The sequence below is a fragment of the Ornithorhynchus anatinus genome, chromosome 7 (assembly GCF_004115215.2).
Source record: "Ornithorhynchus anatinus isolate Pmale09 chromosome 7, mOrnAna1.pri.v4, whole genome shotgun sequence".
Classification (NCBI taxonomy): domain Eukaryota; kingdom Metazoa; phylum Chordata; class Mammalia; order Monotremata; family Ornithorhynchidae; genus Ornithorhynchus; species Ornithorhynchus anatinus.
In genome coordinates this window covers 75,979,097-75,993,653 of record NC_041734.1, presented here as the reverse complement: position 1 = coordinate 75,993,653, position 14,557 = coordinate 75,979,097, and the positions used below count along the sequence as shown (strand labels likewise).

Sequence of the window (14,557 nt, the reverse complement as noted above, 5' to 3'; positions counted from 1 at the left end):
CAAGTCCATCACGAACATTTTTAAGATTGCACACGTAATAATTCAGGGATTCCATTAATTCGGGGACTCCATTCAGTAAATAGTACAGCACTGAATTCAAGATTACCGACCAAAAAAGAAAATTTCATTCCAAAGACATTTAAAATGTAAATGTCGGAGAGCACGGGGAAAGTCCTGCAAGAACATCAGATTTTAAAACTGGTAAGAGACAAACCCACAATAAAAAGTATTTTTGAAATCATCATATACATAAGAGATGAATGTCATGTATTAGAACTTGGGACCGGCTCTTAATGGATAATTTTTTACCCTTTTAATGAATACTTTCCCCCAACAACCATTAAGAGCAATTGCTATTTTCAAATGGAGAAAAGGGAGTTTCAGTAAGAACGGGGAAGCAGCGTGGCCTAATGGGAAGAGCACGGGGCTGGGCGTCGGAGGACTTGGGGGTTGTAATCCCCGTCTCGGCCACTGTCTGTGTGAATTTGGGCACGTCGCTCAACTTCTCTCTGCCCCAATTATCTCATCTGTAAAATGGGGATTAAATCCCACTCCCTCCTACTTGGACTGAGATCCATGTGGGACAGGGACTGACTCCAACCTGATTATCTTGAATCTACTCCAGTGCTTAGAACAGTGCTTGGCACAAAGTAAGCACTTAGGTAAAATAAAAAACCCCCAAGAAAACAAAACAAAAAACCAGAGATGACACTGTTTTCTAACATTCATCTCTTATGTATATGATGATTTCAAAAATACTTCTTATTGTTGGCTTGTCAAGGCAAACGTGGCATGCAGGTGGAAGAAGAGGCATCACCTTGGTCAGCAAGTGAGAAGGCTTCCCTGCAATGTTTCTCAGAAGGAGGGAGGTTTCCCTGTCCAGATAGGAGTGCTTGTGCCAAAAGAGAGAAAGAAAACAAGTCAAAAGAAGTCAGTGCATATAGACAAAAGCAGATGTTAAATTATTCATCCCATCTCCCAAACTGCTTCCCTTAAAGTCTGATCTCACGCATCTACCTCAAGAACAACTCAATCCTGAACGAGTTTCTCTAATTTTCCCTTCAGTTACAACAGTTGCATTTTGTGTTTGGTGTTGACAAGAGAGCCAATTAGAAGCAGGCCTGTTCTATCATTAACCTGATTTTAAAGGGCCATCTCGATCTGTGAGCTTGTTTGGACCAAGAACATACGCCTGGAGTATTTCTCTGAATCCTCCTTCCCAACGCTTAATGTGCTAGTGACCATGACGACTGAGTCCTTACCACCTTCGGGACAACCTTCCATTGGTGAACCACTTATAAAACTGAGACTGAAAAAAAAAGGAATTCTTGGGCTAGTGGGGAAATATTAAAGGGAAAGGTAAAATAGTTTCTGAAAATGCTCCTAAGAAATTTATCACATCAAAGCGAGAGGTGCATTTCCTGTAATACTCACCATCATGAAATTGTAAATCATTTCCCCTCAACTTTAAATAATGCATATCCTTCCAGATTGCTACATATATTGCTTAGAATTTCCCAAACCAATCAAACAGTGAAATTCATTGAGCACTTACGGTGGGCAGAGCGCTGTACTAAGTACTCTTGGAAGTACAATACTGCAAAGAGACGTGATTCTAGTTCTCGAGGACTAGAAATGACTACGCCTCCAGAATCAGCCCCTTCCTTGGCATCCCAATTGCCACCATGCTGGTCCAAGCCCTTGTCATATTCTAACTTGGCTACTGTATCAGCAGCCAACTTGGCTACTCCTTCCAGACCTCCCCACCTCCAGCCTCTCACCTTCCGGTCTACATTTCACTCTGCTGCTTGGATAATTTTTTAAATAAATTGATCATATTTACTCAGCACTGACTGTGTTCCCTGCCCTCGACTATAAACTGTAAGTTCGTCGTGGGCGGGGAATGTGTTTATTCATTCAATAGTATTTATTGAGCGCTTACTATGTGCAGAGCACTGTACTAAGTGCTTGGAATGTACAAGTCGGCAACAGATAGAGACGGTCCCTGCCGTTTGATGGGCTTACGGTCTAATCGGGGGAGACGGACAGACTAGAACAATGGCAATAAATAGAGTCAAGGGGAAGAACATCTCATAAAAACAATGGCAACTAAATAGAATCAGGTTATACTCTACTCTCCCAAGCACTCAGTACAGTGCTCTGCACAAAGTAAGCGCTCAATAAATGAGCGACTGACTGCCCACAATGAACTTACAATCTAAAACACGGTTCTGCACGCATCTTTCCACTCCTTGAAACTTTCCAGTGGTTCCTCATTCCCTTCCTCATCAATCAGAAATGCCCCATCATCAACTTTTAGGCACGAATCAACTCTCTCCCCCAGCTACTTATCCGATCTCCTCTCCCACTGCACCCCAGCTCGTACCCTTCTCAAGCCACTCTACTCACTTCACCTTATTCACGTCCCCTTGCTATAGTCTCCCCTTCACATCCGTCACACCAACACCCTCCCCGTCTTCAAGGCCCTTTGGAAATCACATCCCCTCCTGAAGGTCTTCCCTGACCAAACTCTCATCTCCCTACCCTATTTCCTCCCTTATTGCCACTTTGGCACTTCTGTGTCACTTATGGACTTGGGGTCTCACTATCCCTCAGGTATACACATTTCCTTACAGCCTGTTACAGCATCCCACAACTTGTAACTTATTTTAGTGTCTGTCTCCTCAGAAGAGGAGATTGTAAGATCTACAAAGAGTGTAAGATCCTTGAGGGCAGGAATTGTGTCTACCTCCCCTTGAATTGTACTTTCCCAAGCGCTCGGTCCTGTCCTCTGCAAGGAGAAAGCATCCAACATACAATGCGGATTGATTATTCTTTCCATGACGAGTAAAGATAGAATGAGTGGGGTCTCCACAGACCAAACGTAAGCAAAGGTAGTAGGCCAGTACCAAAGGTCACAAAATTACTTCCCGGTCTTCGAGAACGTTCTTTACTGAGAACAGAAGTTAAAGAGAAATCCATTACCATTTTTTCTTAGTGAAAAAAGAATTCTGAAAATGTATACCTTTAGACAGGAAAACGCTAAACTTTTTCTTTTTTTAAGAGGGAAATACGATTCACTTAGAAAAGCATAGTCCTCGCACCTGCCAAAATTTCCTGTCAAATATTTAACATTTAAATTTTTGCTTAGTTTGGTTTGGCCAAATAAACCAGTGGTACAAGGAAGTCTGGAGGAAGATCACATCTAGATAGTAGGAATCTGACCCTTTCTAGTGCCAGAATGAAAGAGCTGATGGTGACATTCAAAAGAGAAAAGCCGGGATAAATATACCGGATTTTCCACAGGTGACCTGGGGATATAAATGCTGATAGTTGTGGGGACAATACTGTATTTTCCATACGTGACCTGGCGATATTAATGTTGATAGTTGTGGGGCACGTGGTGAGGAGCATATGGTGATGATGAAGATATGGCTTTGGAAGCAAAAGGCACAGAAGCAGATGCCTGATGTTGGGTTCTGCCTTCCCTGGGCAAGAGTAAAGAAAAAACTGAGCTCCCACACACATTCTATTTTCTGTCAACTGATCATAGGAAAGACAGGAATCTCTATCTCTTGCCCAAATGAACTTTCCCAGCCCTTAGTACAGTGCTCTACGCACAGAAAGCGCTCAATAAATACGACAATGAATTTCACCATGCCATTAAAATAATAGCCCCAAACCATCAGCATAACCATTTCGTTTGTACTGGCAAGCGAAAAGCATCCATTTCACGAAGATAAAATGACTTCTAAAACCAGGCGCCAAAGCAGACAAAACCTATATGAGTTAAGCTACTTGCTGATGAAGACTAAGTCTTCTTTCAAAGTCAGGCTGAAAAAGGCACAGAGCTTAAGGGTTAAAAATTCCCACCCTTCCACACACACGGAAGACAATTAGAGTTAGAGAGGTAAACCACACTGAGCCTTTCCATCTTTCCTGCCGACTTTGGCTCGGTGGAAGTCAGATCCGTGACTCCACGGGGCCTTCCTGGAGAGATAAACGGGCTTGATTCTGCAGACCCGCCGCTCCAATATCCCCAGTGCCCCTCTGGATTCTCTCGGGGGCCCTCAGATTCATTCAATAGTATTTATTGAGCGCTTACTATGTGCAGAGCACTGTACTAAGCGCTTGGAATGTACAAGTCGGCAACAGATAGAGACCCGTCCACAGCTAAGGACGGGGTCGCTTCGGGAGTCACGGCTCTGCCTCACCGCTCCTGAGCTGGCACTGGGTGGGTGAGAAAGGATAAGAGCCGCTTTTGCATCTCTGATATTACCGCGCAGAGGCAGTGGGACCTGACATCTTGGCATCGCCCGACAGGATCTCCTGAGTTTCTCTGAGATGGTAGGGTTGGCGTTGGGGCGCCTGAACATTTTCTCATGGCCAGGTAGACAACTCAAAAATAATATCGAATGGATTTAAGTGCTTCCAGGCTCCCGGCAATGTGCTGAGCACTGGGGTGGAAACAAGCGAATCGGGCTGGACACAGTCTCACGTGGGTTCACCGTCTCAATCCCCATTTGACAGATGAGGTAACTGAGGCATAGAGAAGGGAAGCGACTGCCCAAGGTCACACAGCCGACAAGTGGCGGAGCCGGGATTAGAACCCGCTTCTTCTGACTCCCAACCCCGTGTTCTTTCCACTAAGCCATGCGACTTCTCGTCAATTATCGGGAATATCCAGATGCCAGCATTTACTTCAATACTGAGATTAGAGATAACAGCATTTATGTCCATATCTGTAATTTACTTACTTCTATTAATGTCTGTCTAGATTGTAGGCTCCTTGCGAGCAGGTAATGGGTCTATCAACTCAGCTACAGTGTAGTCTTCCAAGTGTTTAGTACAGTGCTCTGCACAGACTCAGCACCACTCAATAACAAAATTGATTACTGATTGAATAGAGTTACTATAATATAGCTACGCAACCTCCGAGCTCTCTTCCAAAAGGCCTTATGTACATAGCCGACCTGTATTTAATTTAGAATAAATTAATTTTTCTAGAGAAGCAGCATGGCTCAGCGGAAAGACCCCGGGCTTGGGAGTCAGAGGTCATGGGTTCGAATCCCGGCTCTGCCACTTGTCAGCTGTGTGACTGTGGGCAAGTCACTTAACTTCTCTGTGTCTCAGTTACCTCATCTGTAAAATGGGGATTAACTGTGAGCCTCACATGGGACAACCTGATTACCCTGTATCTACCCCAGCGCTTAGAACAGTGCTCTGCACATAGTAAGCGCTTAACAAATACCAACATTATTATTATTATTATTATTATTATTTATACTAACGTCTGCCTCTCCCTCTAGACTGTAAACTCCTGGAGGGCAGGAAATGTTAGTACCAACTCTGTTGTCTCGTACTCCCCTTAGTAAGCACTCAATAAATACTAGTGATTGATTAATACGGGGATTAGGAGACTTCAGGAAGAAAACAAATAGAAAAATCAGTGTTTTGAGTTAATTTAGAAAAACACAAAATTGTGAAATGGTGCATGTCTATATTTATGCAACATATGAAGGCTTCAAAATGTTTCTTAGACTCATCGAAAGGCCTGAAAATCAGGAATAGGTCTTGGGCCAGCTGTTGGGTATTGAACTTCATCATTTTTCAGGGAGTCTCAACTCAGGTGTTTCCACGAAAGGATCATTTAAGAAATTGCAATAATCTGATCATTTAAAAAAAGAAAAAAAACCCTGATCTTTTGATAGTGCCAAAACATTGAAGTTTGCTTGTTATAAGCTTATTCCTTCTCATTTTTTGAATATAAAAATTTTCTGTAAATAAAAATTGAGATGCAGCATGGCCTAGTGCATAGAGTACGGGCCTGGGAGTCAGAAGCACTTGGGTTCTAATCCCAGCTCCGACACTTGTCTGCTGTGTGACATTAGGCAAGTCACTTCACTCATCTAAGCCTCAGTTACCTCACCTGTAAAATGGGGATTGACACTGTGAACCCCACGTGGAACAGAGACTGTGTCCAACCTGATTACCCTGTATTTACCTCAGCTCTTAGAATGGGGCTTGACACATAATAAGTGCTTAACAAATACTATTATTATTATTATAGTAAACGCTCAACAAATTACTAAAACAGCAACAAAACCCCCCAATAATAATACTTAAGGTATTTGTTAAGCACTGTACTAAGCGCTGGGGTGGACACAAGGTAATCAGGTTGTCTCACGTGGGGCTCACAGTCTCAATCCCCATTATATAGATGAGGGAACTGAGGCACAGAAGTGAAGTGACTTGCCCAAGGTCACATAGCACACAAGTGGCAAGGCTGGGATTAGAACCCATGACCTTCTGACTCCCAAGCCTCTGCTCTATCCATTACATCCAAAACAAGTGTTTCCCTTATTAATTTTGGACAAAATGCCATGGTGGAATTAAAAATAGTAATGGCATTTACTGAGTGTCCCCCCTCCTCCACCTTGGGTGCAGTGTACTATACGAAACGCTTGGCAAATACAAAAGTAACAAACTCATTCCCGGGGTCTTCTCAGAACATATCTGTCTGGATAAAACTGACGCGGCACTGGAAGACACTGAAGGTGAAAGCTCCAGTGAGTGAGTTTTCTGTGAAGTCAGGTTCCTTGACTACACAACTCTACCCCCTCCCTCACTCCCTTCTCCCCCCATAGAGTAGCCTACTGGACAGAGCACTGCCACACGCCTTCTGTGGGACCTTTAACGAGTCATTTCACTTCTGCGTGCCTCAGTTACCTCATCTGAAAAATGGGGATTAAGGCTGAGAGTCCCATGTGGGACACGGGCTGTGTCTGACCTGATTAGATTGTACCGTCTTCCGTTCTCGCCTATCCCGCCGTCGACCCCCGGCCCACGTCCTCCCGCTGTCCCGGAAGGCCCTCCCTCCTCGCCTCCGCCAAACTCACTCTCTTCCCCTCTTCAAAGCCCTACTGAGAGCTCACCTCCTCCAGGAGGCCTTCCCACACTGAGCTGCCCTTTTCCCTCTGCTCCCCCTCCACTCTCTACTCTTCCCCCTTCCCCTCCCCTCAGCTAAGCCGCCTTTCCCTCTGCTTCTCCCCCTCTCCCTTCCCCTCCCCTCAGCACTGGGCTCATTTCTATATATTTTTATTACCCTATTTATTTCGTTGATGAGGTGTACATCCCCTTGATTCTATTTATCGTGCCTATATTGTCTTGTTTTTGTCCGTCTATCTCCCCCGATTAGACCGTGAGCCCGTCACTGGGCAGGGACTGTCTCTATCTGTTGCCGAATTGGCCATTCCAAGCGCTTAGTACTGTGCTCTGCACCCAGTAAGCGTTCAATAAATACTATTGAATGTTAACACTTGACATTAAAAAAGAAATTATAAGAGAATGGACTGGAGTCATTACAACTGGTATGTGTAATGTGACCAGTAGGGGGCAATAATGTGTAAGTTATGCTTCATAAATTTTGTAAGAGAATCTGGATTGTGCTACAATAATATAATAATAATAATAATGATGGTATTTGTTAAGCGCTATGTGCAAAGCACTGTTCTAATCACTTGGGGGGATACAAGGTGATCAGGTTGTCCCACGTGGGGCTCACGGTCTTCACCCCCATTTTACAGAAGAGGTCACTGAGGCACAGAGAAGTGAAGTGACTTGCCCAAAGTCACACAGCTGACAAGCGGCGGAGCCGGAATTAGAACCCACGACCTCTGACTCCCAAGCCGGGGCTCCTTCCACTGAGCCACGCTGCTTTTATAACTATACTCTCACTAAAAGGTTATAAACTGTCAGTAATAGGAAACAAAAGAAGAGTGAATGCCACTTGATGACATCATGACACCTGAACAGTATGATCACATCTGCTTTTATGTCACTTTCCTACCATTCTCCAATTGGAAAGCAGTGCTTTTTCATACTTTACATCAAATAGAGCTTAACCTACCTGCTTAGGGCCACAAAAATAAAGTCAGAGGGCTCGCATGTGCTACTCTAGGTAACTTCTTTAGTCCCAATTTGGGTGACCCATCATCATCAGCGTGGCTCAGCGGCAAGAGCCCGGGTTTGGGAGTCGGAGGTCAAGGGTTTGAATCCCGGCTCTGCCACTTGGCAGCTGTGTCACTGTGGGCAAGGCACTTCACTTCTCTGTGCCTCAGTTCCCTCACCCGTAAAATGGGGATGAAGACTGTGAGCCTCACGTGGGACCACCTGATTCCCCTGTATCTACTCCAGCGCTTAGAACAGTGCTCTGCACAAAGTAAGCGCTTAACAAATACCAACACTATCACTACTATCAGCAGGAGCATTTACGGAGCTCCTGCTGTGTGTGCAGTACTTTATTGAGGACTGGATATAGTATAAAGAAACGGGCCTGGTGGAGGAAATACTTCGACTTGGAAGAGAGCTGCTGCCTTGCCACGCTGGAGAACTGAGCTGCCTATCCTAGGGTGGCTCAACTAGAAACTCCGCAGTGAGTTTTGGGGTTGTTTTTTTAATGGCATTTGTTAAGCGCTTCCTGCCGGACACTGTACTAAGCGCTGGGGGAGATACAGCAATCAGGTTGGACTCAGTCCCTGTCACACCCAGGGCTCACAGTCTTAATTCCCATTTTTCAGAAGAGGTACCTGAGGCACAGAGAAGTGAACTGACTTGCTCAAGGTCACCCAGCAGACGAGCGGCGGAGCCGAAATTAGAACCCGGTCCTTCGGACTCCCAGGCCGGGGCTCTATCCACTAGGCCATGCCGCTTCTTGTCAGTTCCCCGACTTCTTTCCTAAGGGTCTTTCACATATATAGCAAAAGCTACAGAACCTGGCACTTGAACAACGGAGAATTCTAAAGATGGGCATCTCTGATAACCCTTCAAAAAGAGCAATCTTGGCTGACCTATTCTTAGGGAGGACTCTCCACCCAATGGGAAGAGTTAAATAATAATAATAATGATGTTGGCATTCGTTACGCACTTACTAGGTGCAGAACACTGTTCTAAGCGCTGGTGTAGATACAGGGTCATCAGGTTGGCCCACGTGAGGCTCACAGTCTTCATCCCCATTTTACAGATGAGGTCACTGAGGCACAGAGAAGCGAAGTGACTTGCCCACGGTCACACAGCTGCCAAGTGGCCGAGCTGGGATTCGAACCCATGACCTCTGACTCCCAAGCCTGGGTTCTTTCCACTGAACTACGCTGCTTCTCTAAGCAGCACCACCTGGACAGGAATCAGTGCCGACAGCCGCCCCTAAAGCATGAATTAGTATTCTTTTTACTTGACACACACAGACACACACACACACACACGTACATGTATGTGTGTATAAAACAATTTAAGGCCATGTAGACACCACCACATCGTAACTTACAGGGATCAGATCAGTGTCCTCTCTCTCCAAGTCGATGCGATACTTGAGCTGTGTGCTGGGACATCCAATAGAAATAGCATGCTGCGAAAATGCAGAAGGAGGAGGAGAAAGTGATCGGGAAGGGTGGGGGAATAAGGTATTCTTTACTACCATGCGGGAAGGGAAAAGAGGACTAAAGTGAAAGGAAACTTACAAAAAATGAACCGCACGAATGAAAAATGGCAAATCAGTTTTCAGCCAACATTTCCCCTACTAGAGCCCAACCACAGGACTGCTGCTCTGCTTTTAAATGCACCGTCGGCTGCTGGCAGAAGGAATTCCTTTTGAAGTAAGGGTTGGGTGGCTTCTGGGCAGGAGTGGACTCAGCAGAGATACCGACCCCTGCCCACGTTCAAACCCTTCCTGAAGGCCCGCCTCCTCCAAGAGGCCTTCTCTGACTAAGCCTTCCTCTCCTCTTCTCCCACTCCCTTCTGCCTCACTTTACTTTATTCACCCTCCCTCAGCCCCACGGGCGTAAATTATCTCCATTACTGTCCATCTCCACCTCTGAGACTGGGAGCTCACTGTGGGCAGGGGATGTGTCCACCAACTCCGTTATCCCCTCCTCTCCCAAGTGCTTAGCACTGTGCCCTGCACGCTCAAGAAATCCGAACCGACCGACTGATCGAGATACAGAGCTTTCTACTCCCCCTCTCCCTTCCTCTTATAATTAAAGCTTCTCCTTGGAAATCTTCCCTGCAGATCTTCTCTGAAGCAGGGAAAATTCCAGGAGCTATTTTCAAATCAGAAAAAATAACCTCAGAAAGACACAGTTCCCCTTTCCACTGGAAATGACAGAGCGGTTTGCTAACTCTTCAAGGCGGGGTGTGACCGATGCAGAGAACGGTGGCGGGATTCTCGTCCCCGTTTAAAGACGCTCTGCTTGTGGTGGCCCAGCCCAAGACCACAACTGCTCCTTGGAATTCGGGAACTACACCGCAGATTCCTGAAGCGCTAACGGTCATTTCATAGCCCCTCGCTCCTTTCCTTTCCCACACGGGCCTAGCCGATCTTTCTCCATTTTGGACTGGGGTGTTTTTCACAACGCTGAAGACACTACCTTGCACTTGTTCCTACTGATCCCGTTTCGGTTGGCTCATTTTCCCTTCTCCAATCCTACACATCATTCATTCCCCCTTTCATTCATTCATTCATTCAATCGTATTTATCGAGTGCTTACTGTGTGCAGGGCACTGTTCTAAGCCCTTGGGAGAGCACAATATAACAATAAACAGACATTCCCTGCCCCAAAATGAGCTTACAGTCTAGAGACGAGCTCACAGTCTACCAAGCTCCAACACTATCTTAGGGGAAACACTCGATTCAGCAGCGTCCCCACAAAGAATGGACCGGGAATGGACCCTTTCTAAATATATTTATGGGCGACCAGGATGAAAGCATTGCTGGCACGCCCCAAGTGTTTTTCATTCATTCATTCATTCATTCATTCATTCATTGGTATTTATTGAGCGCTTACTATGTGCAGAGCACTGTACTAAGCGCTTGGAATGGACAAATCGGTAACAGATAGAGACAGTCCCTGCCCTTTGACGGGTGCACAGTCTAATCGGGGGAGACAGACAAGAACAATAGCAATAAAGTTTATTATCATATTATTATATTATTATAAATAAAGCAGTAAGTGTTTGCAGATGACACTAAATTGGGTGGCGTGGCTAAGCCTTTGGAAGACAGGCCCACATTTCAAAGTGAAAATCTGGAACCTCTCCCTTTTCAGTCATCTATTATCAGTGTTTCCTTCCTATCCATCAGGGAGGGAACCACTTCCTTGCCCCTCTTCTTTTGCCTAAATGAATGTTCTTGTTGCCTTTTATGTCTTAGGCTCTTTTCCAAATTTTGTGTTTCTATCTCATTAACAGTCACGTTGTTCTTTTCGTACTTCTTTGGTTATCTGACCTGATTCCCACTTGGTGCTGTTTTCCAATTTTCCCTTCATGGGTCTTTGTTTTAGCCAAATTGGTCCCCTGTGGTCTTTGCTCTGGAAGAGTCTAGGTAACAGCCAGCTTCCTTTTGATTCTTTACCTCCAACACTTTCCTATCACCTATCAGGTCCTTCCTATTGGAACCCTAAGCTTGTTCAAATTTGCTTTCTTAACCTTTTTATTTTTATTTTTCCCCCTCACTTAAAACCTTCAAGGTAATTAATTACTTTGTGATAACTGCCCCCTAGATATCCATCCACCTGTATGACACTTGAACCATTCTTCCCCGTAGGAACAAATCAAGCCCCTTTTTATGATACCATGCTACTGGGTATCCACACAGGCTTGTGTTGCCAGAGAAAGATCCCCAGTTACTTTTCAATGTCTGGGCCAAATTACAGAGTTAAAACACAGGTCTTGGCAAAACTGAGTATTGTAAAGACTTCCTTCAACTAATTTTAATTCCTCCCCCCACCCTTTTTAAAATGGTATTTGTTAGGCGCTTACTATGTGCCAGGCACTGGGGTAGATACAAGCCAAACAGGTTGGACACAGTCCACGTCCCTCCTGGGGCTCACAGTATTAATCCCCATTTTACAGATGAGGTAACTAAGCCCAGAGAAGTTAAGTGTCCAAAGTCACACAGCTGACACGTGGAGAGCTGCGATGAGAATCCAGTCATCGGATTCCCAGTTTCGTGCTTTATCCATTAGGCCACGCTGCTTCTCTATTCTTATCCTGCAGAAGATGAAACTTACTTTTTTATACATTTTCAGAAAAAAAAATCAGAGTACGCAAAAGAGATCAAGTAGCACTGCACAACATTTTCTTCCTGCGATCCCCAGGGTTTTTGGCAACGCAACCACAAGAAAACAGTGAGTTTTGGTGATAATGGGGATGGTTTGCTCCTTTAGTGCAGGGAGTGTGTCCAGCTACTCTATTGTTCTTTCCCAGGCACTTAGTTCGCATGCTTTGCAAAGGTAAGAGCTCAATAAATGCCATTGATTGGTTTGTTGGTTTGCTAAGAGGAAAGGACAGGTGAGGGAGCAATGTAGAATCAAAAGGAAGAGAGCCGTGTTAGTCCGGAGGGGGGTTGGAGAAAGAAGTAAGCTGTGACACTCCCAGCACGAAACAGCTATTTCATTGACCCATTCATTCAATCGTATTTATTGAGGGCTTACTACTTGTAGAACACTGTACTAAGCGCTTGGAATGTACAATTGGGCAACAGATAGAGACAATCCCTCCCCAACGACGGGCTCACAGTCTAAATGGGGAAGACAGACAACAAAAGGAAACAGAACAAAACAAGTAGTCTGGCGTAAATATTTGGAGTTCCAAAGATCAAATTTGCACAATGTGTCAACTTGACACCGACAGTTATTCCTATTATAAAAACATGAAATCAAGGTCCTAAATGCCTCTAATGCCCACTAAGAATTGATTTTCTGATCTCTTCTCAAATTCACACACACAGAGTATGGAGGCCTGAGCAACATCACTGAATCGGTAGAGGGAGGCCAGATTAGAAACAATTAGAAAAAAAATGAGAAAACAAAAAAAACCAAAAATTGGGTAATCTACCTTATTTCCATCAATGTTTCTTTCTGACTCAATCACTTTGCCTGCCCCCCCGACCAGCTCCCAACTATTTTACTTCGCTGCTTTCCTACTGCAATCCAGCCCACACACTTCACTCCTCTAATGCCAACCTATTCACTGTCTCCTGATGGTCTATCTCGCCACCGCCGGCTCGCCGATGTCCTGCCCCGGCCCGGAACGCCCTCCCTCTTCACATCCGACAGTCGGTCATTCTCCCCTCCTTCAAAACGTTATTAAAAAAGCATATATCCTCCAAGGGGCCTTCCCTGACTAAGCCCTCATTTCCTCTTCTCCCACTCCCTTGTGCATCACCCTTTACTCACTCCTCTCTCAGCCCCACGGAACTTACGAACGCATCCATAATTTGTTTAAATGAACGTCTGACTCACCCTCTAGACGTTGCGCTTGCTGTGGACAGGGAATGTGTTTTTCAACTGTGTTTTAGTTTACTCACCCAAGATCTTAGTACAGAGCTCTGCACACAGGAAACACTCAACAGATACAACTGAGTGATTGAATTCTTTCATAAAAAAACTGCAGTTTGCTCAAGGAAAGCTTGCCCTGTAGCAACATGCGTCGGCAAAATCGGGTCTTCACCCAGGCAGAGCTGTGTGGTCAAAAGAATGCTCTCACGCACCAGCCAAAATGCAGAGTGAAACACTTGCTGTGGCATGTGCACAGATGTACACGCGTGGGGCTGGATTATCACAAGCGTTCACGGGGCTGGAGCCCAGCATCCTGAGGAGCAGCATGGCTCAGTGGAAATAGCCCGGGTTTGGGAGTCAGAGGTCGTGGGTTCTAATCCCGGCTCCTCCACTTTGTGACTTTGGGCAAGTCACTTCGCTTCTCTGTGCCTCAGTTACCTCATCTGGAAAATGGGAATGAAGACTCTAAGCCCCTTGTGGGACCACCTGATTACCTTGTATCCCCCCAGAGCTTAGAACAGTGCTCAGCACATAGTAAGCGCTTAACAGATGCCATCATTATTATTATTATTATTATTAAGAACACTCCACAGTACATTCGCCTGATGCTTGAGCGGGTGCCTGTGCCCAAAAAAACCCTTTGGCATGGAAACCTCCAGAGTGGCCCAAGGGAAGTCGCTATGTTTTATTGGACTCTCCCAATTTATTCATCCATTCATTCATTCGATCGTATTTCCTGAGCGCTGACTGTGTGCAGAGCATCTGTACTAAGTGCTCGGGAGAGTACATTACAACAATAAACAGACACATTCCCCACTCACAACGAGCTTAAAGTCTAGTACCAAGCGCTCAGTACAGTACTCGGCATACAGTAAGTACTTAAAAAATACCACTGACTGATGGATTAAGGTGGATCATCCAAGTTTCTTAGAGCCCTGTGTTTGGAGCTTCTGACCCAAGTTCAAAATACCACTTCTGGGGCTGTAGACTCTTCACGCAAAGCAGAAGAGAATTAAGATCTTAGCACTCCGCTCAGGCCTTCCCGCTCCGCCCGTAATTCCATCCACATGAGGATGTCCTTTAAGATACACCAGAGACGGGAATGACATATTTAGGAAAATGTATTTACTACAAGATTTTTCCTATACATTTATTTCAAAGTCCTTCTTTAGCTCTCAGTGCATTTTATAGTCCAGTGTATTAACGTGCCAATACGATTTGAAACT

The 14,557-nt window shown here is 45.2% G+C and overlaps 1 protein-coding gene across 4 annotated transcripts in view; it reads right to left on the bottom strand.

Moving 5' to 3' along the window:
- Positions 1–14,557, bottom strand: part of RAPH1 (Ras association (RalGDS/AF-6) and pleckstrin homology domains 1) — a 130,716-nt gene that overhangs the window by 31,832 nt on the left and 84,327 nt on the right. For 3 of the 4 annotated variants that reach the window (XM_029068981.2, XM_029068982.2, XM_029068980.2), the window contains exons 5-6: positions 9,323–9,403; positions 818–892 (exon numbers count right to left, since the gene is read on the bottom strand). The exons of the other annotated variant lie outside the window; for it this stretch is intronic. In XM_029068981.2, the coding sequence (XP_028924814.1) occupies positions 818–892; positions 9,323–9,403 (156 nt within the window). The remainder of the gene's footprint in view (positions 1–817; positions 893–9,322; positions 9,404–14,557) is intronic. 4 annotated transcript variants of the gene reach the window in all.